At 32.7% G+C, this 16,313-nt stretch overlaps 1 protein-coding gene across 4 annotated transcripts; it reads left to right on the plus strand.

The window, feature by feature from the left end:
* Positions 1-1,763: 1,763 nt before the first annotated feature.
* On the plus strand, positions 1,764-15,182 carry LOC147404909 (uncharacterized). Of its 4 annotated transcripts, none has more exons than XM_086441009.1 (5): positions 1,764-2,088; positions 9,354-9,546; positions 9,649-9,771; positions 11,683-11,901; positions 14,660-15,182. In XM_086441009.1, exons 2-5 carry the CDS (start codon positions 9,382-9,384, stop codon positions 15,029-15,031), a joined length of 879 nt encoding a protein of 292 aa, XP_086297135.1. In that variant the 5' UTR covers positions 1,764-2,088; positions 9,354-9,381; the 3' UTR covers positions 15,032-15,182. The 4 variants fall into 4 exon arrangements, with proteins under 4 accessions (XP_086297135.1, XP_086297132.1, XP_086297133.1 ...); XM_086441006.1 differs by having other exon boundaries at positions 1,765-2,088; positions 9,325-9,546; XM_086441007.1 differs by lacking the exon at positions 1,764-2,088 and adding an exon at positions 5,148-5,303 and having other exon boundaries at positions 9,325-9,546.
* Positions 15,183-16,313: the final 1,131 nt, after the last annotated feature.

Raw genomic sequence — 16,313 nt, forward strand, 5'->3', positions numbered from 1 at the left:
ACATTTTTCAAAACATGGATTAGAGATTTTGGAATGGGTTGATTTTTGGTGAGGATGATCTCTACGGTGAGCAGATCATCATCACAAAAAATCAGCCTATTCCAAAACTTCTAACCCCATCAAAAATGATTTACAAAAAATGGACAGTCCACGATTTTTCAACTTGTAAACTGGGGCTAGAAGTTTTGGAATTGGCTGATTTTTGGTGAGGATGATCTCCTCACCGTAGAGATCATCCTCATAAAAAATCAGCCCATTTCAAAACCTCTAACCCATGTTTTGAAAAATGTTTTGCCAAAATGTTTGTTGCTGAATGGGACCCATATATATATATATATATAGAGAGAGAGAGAGAGAGTAGAAAATGTAAACTTTGAGTGAATGTAAAATGGAGTCTCTCCAATTGTAAACTTGAATTGCAAGAGAAATAACCTTTAGAAAACACTTGTAAGAGAGAAAGATTGAGGAGGTGGTAGTGAAAACCGAGGGGCGCAATGAAAATAGTAAATGAATAAACAAAGAAGAAAAATTACTTAATAAACCTGCGGGAGGATTTCTTTCTAAATAGGCCCCAACTTTTGGGCGGTAGCTTGATAGTCCAGATTTAGCGAACTTTTTTCTTTCTCAACGGTCCATCAACCTCATCTTTGGTTATAAATTTTTTGAAATGCTCAAACTATCTTCTATACATACTTAGATTTTACAACGAGTTGCAATCATATTTTTAACCTTGAATGTCTATATACTCCTAATTTTTGACATTTAGATGTTTTTTTTTTCTTTCTATTTATTTTAATGACTTAACAAAAAAGGAAGAACGAAAATGAGATTCTAAATTGTTTGAAGATTTCCTATAATTTTTCATTCAAGTGTCTGTTCTACAACTATGTTATTTTAGGTATTTTGAGAAGATACATCTAATATTGAATTCAAAACCTAAAAAAAATAAAAAAAGCAGAATCACATTTACAATGTCGAGTTCAACAATTTTATTGTTGAGCTCAACACTTTTATTATTGAGATTAATATTGTTATTGGCGAGCGAATCAATTTTAAAAAATTGTTGAATTCAACACTATAGTGACAAATATATGCACTGTTATAGTTGATATACTTGCAGCTATTAGCTTTCATTGTTGAATTCATCAATTTTCAAGAGCGACAATTTTAAGACCTATCACGAAGGATATATCCATCACTATAATGTTGAGTTTGGCATTTTTTTTAAATGCCAAACTCAACAATAAAATTTTTTAAACTCGACAATAAAAAGTGGTGAGCTCTACACTGTAAATGTGATCCTAATTTTTTTCATTTTTCAACTTCAATACTGGATAAATCTTCTTGACATACCTAAAATGCATATATTATAGTGGTGAAACAAAATCTTCAAAAAATTTAGATTTTCTAATTTATTTTTCATTTTTTTGAAATTAAAAATTGTTGAATATAATGAATAATATATCTAAATGTTCAAAATTAGGAGTATATCAATCTTTATTTATCATTCATGGTTAAAAAATCGTCGAAAATAATTGTAATCATTGATAAAAAAATTAGGGGCTATTCGTTTGAGCTTCAAAAGTTAGCTCTTTTTGCTTTTTTAGCTTTTGAGCCAAAAAAAATAACTAGTTGAATATCGTTCGTTTGAATTTTTTCGGCTCTCACGAAAATCAACAAAAGCTCAAAAGTAGCTTTTATTTAGAGTCGTGTAAATTGGGCTTCGTAATTTTGCTTCTGCGCAAAGCCCGTTACCGAAAACGGCTTGTGTATAATGACCAATATACCCTCCATCTTTATTTCAATTTTCAACGAAAGTAAAACCTAAACCCTCTTTCGTCATCGACTTTCAACGAATGTAAACCCCTTCTGCGTCTCTCTCGTTGCAGTCCCAACCTCTCTGTGATCTCTTCTTCTTCCCCAAGCCTTCTAGGTTTTATAACCGAGAGATACGAAGCTCTGTGCACTTAACGAAATCGGAAGAGCTTTTGTCGTCATCCACCATTGAAGCTCTCACTCCACAAACCCTAGAACCAGAGAGGCTATTCGTTTGTGCTTCAGAAGCCGGTATTTTCACAAAAACTACAGGTATGCCACACGCACAGCTCGACATTTCGATCTCTCTCTCGTTCCTTCCTGTGTTTTGGTTTTGATTTTGATTTTGTTATTTTTCCTTTATTTGATGTTAATTTGTAGAAACCTTCTCCATTTTACTTCTCTTTAATGCATTTTCAATTATGGATTTCTTCTCCTCTGTTTTTTTTTTTTTTTTGGTATTTAAGTAGAGTTCTCTTCTCTGTTTTGTTGTTTCTGCGTCCTCAAGTCTATGATTGGTACAAGGATAAAGAAAATCAAACTTAAAAATAAAAAACCTTGTAAGAAAATTGCTGTTGAGATTTGGGAAGAGCTGGACACAACCTTTATAGGAAAGTTATGGAATCATTGTAGTTGGTTTTGATTGTGGGGTTCTAACCCAATTTTATATGAGGGGAATTTGTAGAGGAATTACAATAATTCTTTTGGGTTACATGAAGGGTGTCACTAGCCTATGACGTTAATTGGTCATTAATGGCAGTTGTTATTGATCCAACAAGAACAATATCTGCTGGAAAAAGTAGAAATTGGAGCATTTTGGACTTACCCTGAGGGGTATAAGCCTTCTGATGAGCCTGTTTCGGAGTATCAGACTATCCCTCTCAATAAGATTGAAGACTTTGGTTTACATTGCAAACATGTGATTCTTCTTCATAGATTAGTAATCCTGAAATATAAGCATGGTTTTAAAATTCGGTTTGATGTCTCATCTTGTTTGTGGACGAGACTAAGTTGTCTCGAACGAGATAAACCAATAAACTCGGTTTACAATTATTTATTCATATACATATGTTTATATGAAAATAATTATAATTTTTTTTATAAAATTTGTTGATTAGAAAATGTTTAGACATAAGATCATATTTATTTAGATAATATGTATTTAAATTCTAAAAAAATGATTGTTTTAATTAAAATATAGAAATTCCGGGTTGACTCGTTTGAGTTCTATTTGCTTGGATGAGATTTTGAAAATCTCTTGCAAGTCATCTCATTTATCTCGCGAGATTCCACACTGTTGAGACTTGAGATGCCACATCTATCCATCTCATTCGCTCGAGTCATCTCGGTCTCGAACGAGATTTGAAACCATGAATATAAGCCATTGGTTCTTTTGGCCATTGTAGTAATATCCTTGTTTTGTTATAGTATTATGCATTGGATATCACATATTTCAATTCTTCACTCGATAGCCATCTGTTGGATCTTTTATAGAATAAGTATTGGGTAAATGCACTTTTTTCATCTCCACTGTTGGGAAATAGAGACTATTTTGCTAGACAGATTTCAGATCTTGGTGAGCCAAATACTTTAGTGGTTTATATGAAAAATGGTTTGTAAATGAACCTCGGCTGTTTTGAATCGGACTAAAAGCAATAGGTTCTACTCTTATCTCTTTGACATTAAATAATTTTGCTTAGCCTTGTGCAACGGAAAAGCTGGAGCGAGCGAATAATCAATTCATTCACGGTTGAGATCTTTTATTTTACCCCTACATAGAAAGAAATAGGTTAATGTTTAAATTGTACCACATCCATTGGTGATGCACAATTTACAATTATAATAGTTTGATCTTGCACTAAAATGTTGCATCTCACTAGTGTTGTTATTGGTCATCTTTGTATATGCCAAACCATCTCAGTTAATTATCTTATTTTATCTCCTATTGGAGGCATTCCTAAATTTCCTTAAATATATTCATTTTTTATTTGTTTTTCTTAGTACTTTTCCCAACTCATTCATCTGAATATTCTCATTTTTGTTATCCTTATGTAAAATTATAGTTGATAGAATACTATCTCTAGCTTATCAATTGTTCTCAAATATAGCTATCTTGGAAAATATGTGGGTTCGCTATCTCCCAGTATTTAATTCCTAAATTAAAGATCAAGATAAACCCATGTAAGCATGGACTCTTTGATATTAGATTGTGTATGGGATGTTATGTGGATGTTGGATTTGTGTATAGGATGTTATGTAGATATCAGATTGTATATTATGCAGGTATTTTCTTTATCAGGAACATTTCATATGTCCATTTTTAAGAGGAGATACTACTGAAATTTCGATAAAATCATAAAATTTATACAGTTATTTAAATTGAAAATAATTATATATATATTAGTGTAATTATATATTTATTATATTTTAGTCATTTTTTGTGTATTCTGGGTGTATTATCAACATGAAGGGTATTCTGGTCATTTTACTATAATCCAGCAATAAAAAGCTGTAAAACGAACAGGCTTTTCTGACTTCTGTGCTTCTGTAACGAATAAGCTTCTGCTGAATATGGCTTTTCAGGCTCCTGGCTTCTGGAGCTAGAGCTGGCTTCTGTAAAGAAAAGACCCTAAAGTATGTGAAGAAAATGAGAAAAAAAAAAAAGTGTTCAAGTATTTTAAAAACATAATAACAAGAAATGACTTAGGAAGAAAAGGTTCACTAAATGGACCATCAAAAGTTAGGGATTATTTAGAAAGAAACCCTTTCCACAGGTGTATTAAGAAATTTGGGGCTCATCTTATCACATTAGTCATCTTCAAAATCTTCATTCAAAAAGAAATAAAGTAACTATTGACAGTTCAATTTTTAGTTGTTACACCCCAACTAAAATAAAGAAAATAATGAATCTCCATTTCTTGCATTGAATATGACGAAATTCCGAGTTGGATACACTATTCATTTTAATGCCCAAAACATGCATTCGTCATTCTTAAAATGTACGAACTCGTAAATTGTTACTTTTAATATATACAAATTCATAGATATATCAATGAATCTATTGATTATTAAAATGACGAATTCATGCCAAATACATGTTTTTTTAATTAAAATGAATTATTTACCAAAATCGGAATTTGGACATAAGTTGTACATGCTTAGGAAAAAATCCCATATTTCAACAGTGTTATGAGTTTGAGATTATAATTTAAGTCAAATCTTTTTAATGTTTGATGAGCTCAATTGGGGTGTGATAAATAATTTAAGAAATTGGGGTGCTAATAGCAGTTCTATAAAAATAAAATAAAAACATGATAGAGCTTCTTTGATGAGATGACATGGGCCCTCGACGTAGGTTAACGTGAAATGACCTAAATACCCTTTTCTTCAGCTTGGGTCTCCCTTCTCTTTTCTTCGTCCCTAAAACATAGCTTACTTCCTCTCAGTCCTTCAATTTTTCGTTTGATCCAAGTAGAAGAGCAAAAGAGGTACCTATCTCTGTCTTTCCTTTGTTAGTTTTTGTTGAATTATAGAGAATCTTATGTTAAACTCCCTCAATTTCGACCTGCAATTCATCTTATACAGCAGGAATCAAAAGGGATTCTGTTTCATGTATGGAAGCAATTTTTTTATTATTAATTTTTAATGTTTATGAAGCTGGAGGAACAAGAATTGTGCGACCAATTTGTGAATCAAGAACACAATAGAATGCAAATAATCAGAGGGGAAAAAAAAGATTTTTCAGCATTAAAGGAAAAAATGAAGGTTATAATTTTTCCTGAAGCATAGAGGATTATAAGAAGAAAAGGAATTTTGTTATGCCCTAACAAAATACCCAAAAATTGAAATTTATTCTCACATTGTAAAGCTTCCAAAAGAATCCCTTTTTATTGTATTGAAACTGAGTGCAGCTTCTGAATTACTTGGCACACGGGGTTGAGGGTTCAATGTGGATTAGTCTCACCGATGTGGGGATACTCGTTGGGTTGAAAAAAAAGAAAGATAAAAAATGGTTTTATAATGGAAATTTATAAAGTCTGTAATGAATGTAATGAAGCTTAGGTGTTTGAAGAAATGTGTCGCTCACATAAGTGATATTTTAGTTCTAATTAAATTGATTGGAATGTTGCTAAAGTGAGGTAAGTGTGAATTTATCATTTAATTATGGGGATTATTATCTGTTAATTTGAGTTTAAATGATGTTAATTTCAGATTGGGTCTGGTTGTAAATTTGTTTGTGGTACTATAGTTCCATGGTTTGATAGTTGGTGATGGTTAGAGTAGGAATTGTCTGTAGTTCTTTGGAGAATCGCTAAACTTAAAGTGATTTTATGTTGATTGGTCTTAAGTGTTTGGGAAATTGTCAAACTTATTGGAATGGATGATTTAAAATGTTATTGAGCTAAGAAATGTGAAATATTGAGTGAAAACGATATCAAGGTTATGCTTCCAATTTATTTTGAAAATTGAAATCTCATTTGATTCCTTTTGATTTATAAATGGCATTGTGAAGCATGATTTGACATTGGAAGGGTAGTAATATGCAATTTTGAATTCGAAGTTCAGATTGGTTTTGACCTCATGATTTGAAGGTGACGCCATTTCAATTTTGATTAAAATGTTGCAAATGTTGAATTTGACACCATTTGATATTTTGATATATGATTCTGATTTTGACGCTATGATTTCAATATATGGCTTTGATTTCAACACTGGTTAGCAGTTTGAATTTTGAACTATGATACCATACAATAGCTTTTGATTTTGATATGAATTTTATCGATCAAAAAAAAATTTTGATATGAATTTTGTGATCCATATGAAAAAATACGATTAGAAAGAGTATAGTGTTCTTTGGGTGCAAGATCATAGATTATGGATCCACTATTGGCCAAGTTGGTATTTGGTGTGGACCCTTGTGCTAAGGGATTATATTAGCACACTATTTGGACTCTTGTGTTAGGGGTTATATAAGCTCACTATTTTGACTCTTGTGCTAAGGGGTTATATTAGCACACTATGTGGAGCCGTGTGCTATGGGGTTATATTAGCACCCTATTCAGACCATTGAATCGTTAATTGAAGTATAATTTCAATCGTCCGTTCTATTTTGGGATCTAGATTTTAGAGTTTTGTTTTAAGTATTCTTATCCAAGAAGTGCCAACTTAGCTAAGTGGTAAGATGTGTGGAGTGTTGTTCCCAAGTCCTAGGTTCAAACCCCCTTGATCCCAACTTCATTTGCTGCCACTAACCCTATACCCATCCAAAAAAATAAAAACATTCGGCCAAGTATTTGATTTGGTAAGATTTGATCAAAACCAAAACTTTGTTTAAATGCATCCGAGGTTTTGGAAAGTACATTAATTTGTTTTCTGCATGCTTTTATCGATGCAAAACCTTATTATTTGGTTTAATAAAATAATAAGGTTCAAATAAAATAAAGAACCTTATTATTTGATTTGTTACTTCCTGAGTTTCACCCAAAACCTCACCCCCCCTAAAGTTATATTGCAGTACAGATGCGTAACAATTGATATAGAATTGTTTGTAGTAATCAAAATGTAAGTTTTGAATTTTGGATTAGCGGCAACAGTCGATTAGTTCAATATAGGTTTGATAGCATGATATGGTATTGGTTCGTAGCAGTTTTAATTATAGAAGTAAGTTTTTCAAATGATAGATGTAGGCATTGTGTTGATGATGGGATGTACGGAACAAAAATGTGATGCTTTATATTTGTATTTGGAAGTGCTTTTATGCAAATTTCTCTCATTAGGTGAACTTTCCAACGCCTAATTTATAAAAGAGGTGCTGTAGAATTTAGAGCAGAAATTTGAAATTAGATCTTTGTTCTTTAATTTTTTTTTGCTTTAATTTAGATTAGATGGAAAGTAATTAGTTTGGATTTAAAAAAAAAATCTGAGTTATTTTTTATTTGAAAAAGTTCACACCTCAGGGTTTTTGAAGTTTGTATCTCAAGGCATGACACACATAGTTGGTCAGGTTTTTTCTTTTGGGTCATTGAATGTATGGCATAACTTTCCATCAAGCACATTGAATTCCTAGGAATTCTCAAATAAAATTATGACTTTCTCTGTTCCCATCTTTTTTGCATTTTTTTAATTTTATGATTTTTAAAGATGAAGAGGAAACTTTTTTTTTCCAGAAGAAGTATGATAAACAATTGCTTCTTCTCTTTAAGTATCACTTGGAGAGCTAAATTGGTCTGCATTGGGAAAGAAGGGAGTCTTAAATGGATACATTGACATAATTTAGAATATGTATTTGGGGTTGTGTTTAATGTGAGGGAAATGGAGAGGTGACGAATAAGTTCTCAGCTATAATTGTTTTTCACTTGAAATCGTCTTTGAGTATGTATTTGTTTTCTGTAGTTATAGATGAAGTAATTGCTCATATTTAAGAACACATACCTTGCTGTATGTTATTTGTGAATGATGTAATATTAGTTAATGAAACTAAAAAGGTAATCAATGTAAAACTATAATTATGGAGAGAGATGTTAAGAGTCCAAGGCCTTTAGCATGAGTAGAAACAAGACTAAGTATGTGGAGTGTAAATTTAACACTGACATCCAAAAAAGTACGTGGAGCGGAAATTTAGCACTAAGACCCAAGAAAAGGAATGGCTAGTTCAAATGACAGCCTAGAAATACCCTGAAGTTACCAATTTTGTTATCTTGATTCTTGGTTCTATTATACATAAGGATGAAGAGATTGAAGAAGATGTTGCCCATAAGAGTCAAAGCTGGATGGTTGAAGTGTTGATGCACTTCTGAATTACTATGTGACTGATGTATATCGACCAAACTACAAGGAATTTTTTATAGGATGATAATGATACCAGCTATGCTTTATGAACCTAATTGTTGGGAAATCAAAAGCCTCATACTAGTGTAGTAGAGATGAGGATGTTGTGATGGAAGGGTGGTAGGACTAGGAGAGAGAAAATTAGAAAAGAATGCATTTGAAAAAAATGTAGGAGTAACTCCAATAGGTGATAAACTAAGAGAAAGTTGGCTGAGATGGTTTGGGCATGTTCGACAAAGGCTGATTACAACCTGAGTTAGAAGAATATTTAAGTTGAAGGTCCAAAAAGAGTGAGAGGAAGATTAAAAAAAAATGTGGATGGAGATAATGAAAGCATATATGAACTTACTCTTAATAACAAAAAACTTTGCTTGGACATAGTGGAGTGGAGGAACAAGTTTTCTTTGGCCGACCCCAAACCTTTGGGATATGGCTTTTGTTGTTGTTGTAGTAGTAGTGGTAGTAGTAGTAGTACTAGTAGTAGTAGTTGTTGTTGTAGTAGTAGTAGTAGTAGTTGTTGTTGTTGTTGTAATATTTCAACTTTTCAACTGATCAAAAAATAATATTTCAACTTTCCAAGACACTACCCACTAATGGGGTTGTTACTGATCTTGTCTTGACACAACTTGTCATCCTATGTGTCTCACAATCATCATGCCCCATTCTTTTATGTCATTTCAGGTGAACTCTCCTTTGGTTTGAACATACAGGTCAGAGGTATTGGAAGCAAAAGGTAAAATGAAGAAGTATGGTCTACAGCTTAGAGTTCAGTCATCGCAACAGAAGAAGCAGCCAACAAGACCTCTTCTCCATGCTCCTGGATTCGGTGATGATGATGATGATGACGATGTTGTTAATAAAGAGATTGCTCGCCATGCTACCAAGAACAAGGCCCTCAAGGATGTAAGTGAACCAGTGGAAGAGTTAGTAATGACTCTCGTTAATGACATATCTTGTTTGTAATGACTTTCCTTGCTCATTCCTCTTACTTTTTCTTTTCCATAGATTGAAGAGCAGCACAAGAAAGCTTTGGAAGAAGATCCGTCGGTCTTTGACTATGATGGGGTCTATGAACAAATGAAAGAGGAGACCATTCGCCCCCTCGCACAAGATCGCCAGGAGAGAAAGGTACCTTGCTTTAATACTTGAATTCAGTTTCAATATTACCCTTTATCTTCAATCTTTGTTTTTGGTAAGTAATTTATCTTCAATATGCAACTCTTGAATCCTCACATGATTGCATTTTAAACAATTTTGTGTGCATTTTGTTAGTTATTTGCGTACATAATTTGTTCCCTATGAAGTGTTCTTCAAAAATTAAATTTAGTTATTTTCTTATTGGCTGACCAAATGCTAAGTTAAACTAGGTAAACCTTGAAGCTTGATTTGAAGTTGTCTGTTCATTCATCATTACTGAGATGAAATGAATATGGAAAAAAGAAAGAAAAAAGATTACTAAGACAATGAGGTTGAGCAGAATTTATTTTTAGATGCTCAATTGTGTTTTTTGTAGAAATATGGAGAAGAGGTTGTATATGAAATAATGGTTCATGTGCATGGTGTTATGCTTGTGCTCATTGATTATTATGTTAATGCCCAGGGGTCATTTTTCCAACTGATTACGACATTTATAGTATTTATACTTTCATAATAGATATACTTGATGGTTATGTGGATCTTTTTTTTTTTGGGTAAGTAGAATATTACTAATACTAAGAACAAGGCAAAGTCACTAGAGAACACTGGGCTACAAAAAGAACACAACAATACAGGAAAATAAAGCCCAATAGGACACAATACAAATTTACATATACAATTGAAGATTCCAACATAGATATGACATCCATCATGGAAGCCTTTGAGTATGATGGGTCATCTACTGTTTCGGAAACTTACATTCACCAAATGTGAAATAGGGCATAATTTTGATGCAAGAACATTTAGAGACTAAGATCTCCTACACTATAATGAGGCTTTTTTAATGAATGGTTATTATCTCTTGGCCAAGTCTACAAAATGAACGATTTGACTTGTTTTCAATTGCTGATGGCACAAATAACTTATTTGACCCATCTCTCGGTTAAACCCTCATTGCCAGCATGATTCAAACTTGTTTTTATTGATAGGTTTAGGGTGAAGATGAGGTTTTGATCCCAGGTATGTGGTGTCACCAGTTACAGAATTTACCCACTTTCCAAGTTGGCACCTTCATTTCAAATATTTTATGACTTAAGTCCTATTACTTGGCTGATACAAAGAGGTTTAGCAGTCTCAACTTATATATATATATATATATATATATATATATTTTTTTTTTTTAACATTGCATGTGTAAAATTTTCCTGAATCCTGAAATTATTTTTACTTGTATGCAGCATTTTTTTACAATGATTTTTCCTAGCCCGGTTGATTTGGTACCAACTTGGTTTTAGTACTAGTGAGTTACAGTTTGTAGTTGCATTTATTAGTTCATGTCACAGTTGGTCAAGGTCGTTTCTACCTTTGTTTTCATATGGTTGCTTAACATTTGACTTCTTTGAAAGCAACAAATTTTATCAGTTATTGTTTTTGTTTATTCTAATTTAATTCAAATGGGAGTTCAGGTCCAAGTTTTAATTGCAGAGTAGTGCAAACACGTAAAGAGGTTTGAATCAAGTTTAAGATTATTTGAATGCCATGGATAAGTTTGTGATACTCTTGCACATGTAGGAGGCATCGAATACCATAAAAAAAAACGTCTATTTCATGTAGGAGGCACTAGTTCTGAGAAGATTTAACTATCTTGGGATAATTTCCCTAGTGTATTCTTAACATCACAACTGTTTTATTTGCATTTGAAAGTTTGGAAGAAAGAGTTGAGTCTCACCTTAGGATTTGTTTAATAAGGAGAAAATAAAGCCACACATTTAATTACGTTACTTGTGAATATTAGGTAATAAATTCATTACTCAGAAAGGTCATTTGTCATTAAATATCCTCCAATTAAGGAAACTCAACTATTATGCCTCTTTGACAGATCTATTGGTTTTCTTATTGCAGTCAAAATACATACAAACACTGATGGAGAAAGCTAAAGAAAGAGAACGGGTGCACGAGGTAGTATACGAGAGAAAACTTGCCAAAGAGAGAAGTAAAGATGACCACCTGTTTGCAGACAAGGACAAGTTTGTTACAGGTGCTTATAAAAGGAAACTTGCAGAGCAGGCAAAATGGTTGGAGGAAGAACGGCTACGTGAACTTCGTGAAGAAAAAGATGATGTATGTGTAGCTTTTATCCTTGTCATGTGATCTTACTGCACTTTTGATGAATTCTATTATTGCTAATTAACATATTATCATGCAAACATCTGTTTATGCTGTATAGGGAGCTACACATAAGTATTTAGGGTATAGTATTGGATAAGATATTGAATTGTTGTCTCACAAGTCTCTTAGTTAATTGAAGATCTAAGGTAATTAGTAGTGTCTAAGGTCTAACATATGACTTTTTTGTGCTGTTGATAAAATTGAAAAAAAGAAGAAGATATTCTTAGCTATTTCCACCCTGTGTTTAGTCAAATTGTCACATTGGCTTGAAATTTATTTGTTGGATAGAAAGGAGTCTGATCTTTCCTTGGAAGTAAGGAATAAAAGGATCGATGCTAAAGGAGAATTTCTCAAGGTCTCTAAGTTGGAAATGATTAGCTGGAAACGAAAGGCAAGCGAGAGATGGTTGAAAGAATATTTTATTATAATACCAAATTTTCTATTGTGTCCCAAATTATCACAAAGGGAAAACTCCATATCCAGGATTAAAATAAATGGGATTTGACCAAAAGACAAAGATCAAATTACGAAGTGGACTGTGGGGTTCTATGAATCTATATATTCAGAGCGAGAAAATTGAGTCCCTACTTAAATGACCTAGATTTCAAGCAAATTACTCAGGAGAACAAAGATTGGTTGGAGAGACTATTCAATTTAGAGGAAGTGTGGGATGTTGTTAGGAGTATGGATGGATTAGTTTTACCACGATATTTTTCTAAGAATCTTGAGGTATTATCAAAGACGGTTTAATGAGAGTAATCAAAGAATTTCTAGTGGAAACTTTCCTAGATTATGGTGGTTGTTTTGAAGGGGTACTGTATTTAGCAATAAATACTAATAAGAGCATGATCTTTGGGGTAGGAGAAATCGGAGAGAAAGAGTAGTGTGTAGGGTGGGTAGCTTGTTGGCTTATTACCTCTCCTTGGTGGCTAATTATAGGTCTATGAAGATTTTAAGACCCTATTCTGGAAAAGATGGACAAAAGGGAGTCTTATTTGAAAAAAACAATTATTTATTGCAAGGTGCCATAGTAATCTCGATCAAAAGTTGTCTATCTAGTCTCCCAATTTACTTGGCTTATCTATTCTATAGTCTATAATGTAATCCTAGATAGGAAAGTTAGAAACTTCTTATTGGATGATAGGGAAGATAAGCTTAAATACTATATGGTAAATTGGGACAAATTGTGAGAAGTAGTGGAGGCTTAGGAATCAAAAGGGTTAAAATAATAAACTTGACTCTCTTAGGTAAGTGGATATGGACATCTGAGGTGGAAATAGATAGCTTTTGGAGGAGAGTGATTGTGAATTTTTTTGGCAATGTTTCCCATAGACAGAATAGTGATATGCTGAGATCATCCTCATTTGGGTGTGGCTTGGGAAGGAATCTAATATTAAAGGATGAGTTTTTGAAGCCAAGCCTCAATACTATCTGTAAATTCTCAGTTGTAAAAGTAGTGAGGGCCTAGGACTCAGAAAGGTTAATGAAGTTGGTTTTCTTAGGTATATGGCTAACGTGATATATTTGTGCTTATCCTGGGTAGTGAAAGAAGTGCTTCCTGTATCCTTGCATGTCTCTTTGACGGAAGAGGGAATAAGAAGAATGCATACAAGCTGGCAAATGCAGAGGGGCGAGATTACTAGAGGCATAGATGAAAAGGAAAAAAAAAAAAAAAAACGCAAAAAAGAAGAAAAAAGACTGACATTCTATCTCTGAAGCAAATCGATTGCAGCATGAATGCTAGAACTGAGATCTTAAAGAGAGTTTGGTGTGATAGATGCAGAAGTTTATATAGCACTAGGAGCATCAGTGTATGGGAAGAGAGTGATTGCAGGAAAGTTTGTCTGTGATCCTGGATGGGAGAGTGATAGGCTGAGATCCTCATATGAGTGCGGCAATTTGGAAAGGAATCCTAAAATGCCGAGTTTGTGATAGGTGACAGTTTCAAGGTGGGGGAGGGAAATATGATTCGATTTTGGGAACATTGGTGGTTGTCTCTTCCCTATTGAGGTTTTAGTTGGTAATCACTTTTCTATTTTAAATAAAACCTCAAGATCCAAAATTTTATAAGCAGGTTAGAGAATAAAAATTCTATTGAAATTTAAAGGGATGATTTGAAGATTTTGTTTTCAGGTGGGGTTCGTTGTTGTGGGAAGAAAGGTAATCCTATCTTTATTTTATCTTACTCATTGTAGCCTCCTCTTCCCACTCAAGGGCTATCTTATACTTCTCTCTGGTTCTTGGATATAATATATGGCGTATGAGTTATGAGAAAAAAAACATCGGTACAAGTTTGATCTCAAATCCATAAAATTTCCCTCATAAATTGTATTCATACTAATAAGCAATAATCAGTGAAACTTTGGAAATTTAGTTCGTAGGACTCGAATTACTTTTCTAAAGGTAGAGCGATATTATCCAAATGGTTTATATATAGGGAAAGCATTTTGTGATTAATAAAATAAACTTGTTAAAAAAAGATTTGAAGAGAAAGCAGAATTAATTTATTGGTTTTTTTTTTTTTTTAAATTAGTTAATTTATGGGATTTATTGGTGAAACTCATTCAACAACTCTTTACTTAGGTTTGTACAGTTAACCTTTTCTGTAGTATCTGACCATCCCTTGATTATATACATATTCTTCCATGAGACCAACCAATCTGTTCCTAAATTGTTTAGCTAATATTACAATTTTGTTTGTTCTTACTAGGTTACCAAGAAGAGTGACATTAGCGATTTCTACTTCAACCTTACAAAGAATGTAGCTTTCGGTGCCAAAGAGGCCGAATCTAGCAAGCCAATGAAGCGGGAAGAAAAAGCTGTTGTGGATAATTCAGAAAAGGAAGTCCTTCGAAGTTCCAATGCACCTTTAAATTCTGATGACAAGGTGAAAGAGAAGGATCAAGCTGACGTGGAGCCCTTAGATATGCAACCAGAGCCCAATACTTCCCTTGAAGTAAACATCGTAGCCGAACAACCATTAACTGACCAAACGAAACAAGACCATCATAAAAGAAGTGAAGATGCATTGGCTGCAGCTAAAGAACGCTTTTTGGCACGAAAAAAGCGAGCAATAGAATAAAAAGATAGAACTGTGTTTTCTGTTTTCTATTTTGTTTTACCCTAATCTTCTTGGAGCATATATGTAGAATATTATCAATGTATCTTATGTGTCTGCTTCCATTAAGAGGAATAACCTCTCTCAGCCCATATGAAATCTATGTTTCTGGGTTGGCTAATGTGGTAGTGAACTGCGAACTGGTACAAACTGATCCAGTTCGAGGTTTGGTTCGTAGTGGGCTTCGCGAAGAACAACAAACCCCCTTATTTTGGTGAATTTTAGAATGCCCCCCTATGGCTTGGTCAATGGTATAAATCCCAAGCTTTGGTCAATATTAAAGATACCCTTTTGTTTTTAAACTGATGATATGCCACCTTGACCTGAGTCTTCTATGAGATTTAACAAAAATGACTTAAATATCTACCATAAAATACCTCTATGAACTGGGTTCGTTCAAGAGTGGCGAACCCGAATTTGAACCAAGGAACCAGGTATGTAGAAGGGAGTGTGATTCTCCCTTCTTCAGCCATGCTTTTAATCTTTATTCCTTTCTATGCGATGTATAACGATTGAAAATTTGAGAGAGAAGGAGATTAACATGGTGTTGAATCAGGGAGATCTTAACCTAGAATCTGATTGGGGCTTATAATCAGATTTTAGAATCCGATGCATTGTTTGGTTCAAATTATCAACTTAGTTTTTATTTTATTTTTTATTTTATAGTAAGGAATCAAAATCACAGAGATTCAGAAATAGTTTTCAGCATGGTTCTCCTGATTATCACATACTATCTATTTATAACGATATTGAAATACATCTTGAAATAACAATAATAATAATAATAATAATAAAATTATTATTATTATTTTAATAATAATGATATTAATAATATAATAATATCGATATAATAATTATTATTAATAACTATAGCAAAAGTAATAATAACTAATATTAATCTATAAATAATTATATTTATTAATAACAACAACGTAATAATAATAATAATAATAATTTTTAAAATAAAATTACAAAATCATCATAATTTTTTTGGAGAATCTTAATCTTAACATACAATTCACTTGAAAATTAATAGAAAATGACCTGAATATCATCTTTTTCAAATTTTTCAAAATTTTTTTTTGATTGTTTTTTCTTATCAAAAATCCATTATCTTCAATCTTTGGGATTTGTATTTTATTCATATTTTCAATCTTAAGAAATATAATTGTGTAATTTTTTCCATATGATTAGTTTCCAGAAACAGTGTTAGTATAACGAAATTTTGGATCTTAAAAATTAATAT

Source organism: Akebia trifoliata, chromosome 4, assembly GCF_017979445.1.
Source record: "Akebia trifoliata isolate Shusen 1 chromosome 4, ASM1797944v1, whole genome shotgun sequence".
NCBI classification, from domain to species: domain Eukaryota; kingdom Viridiplantae; phylum Streptophyta; class Magnoliopsida; order Ranunculales; family Lardizabalaceae; genus Akebia; species Akebia trifoliata.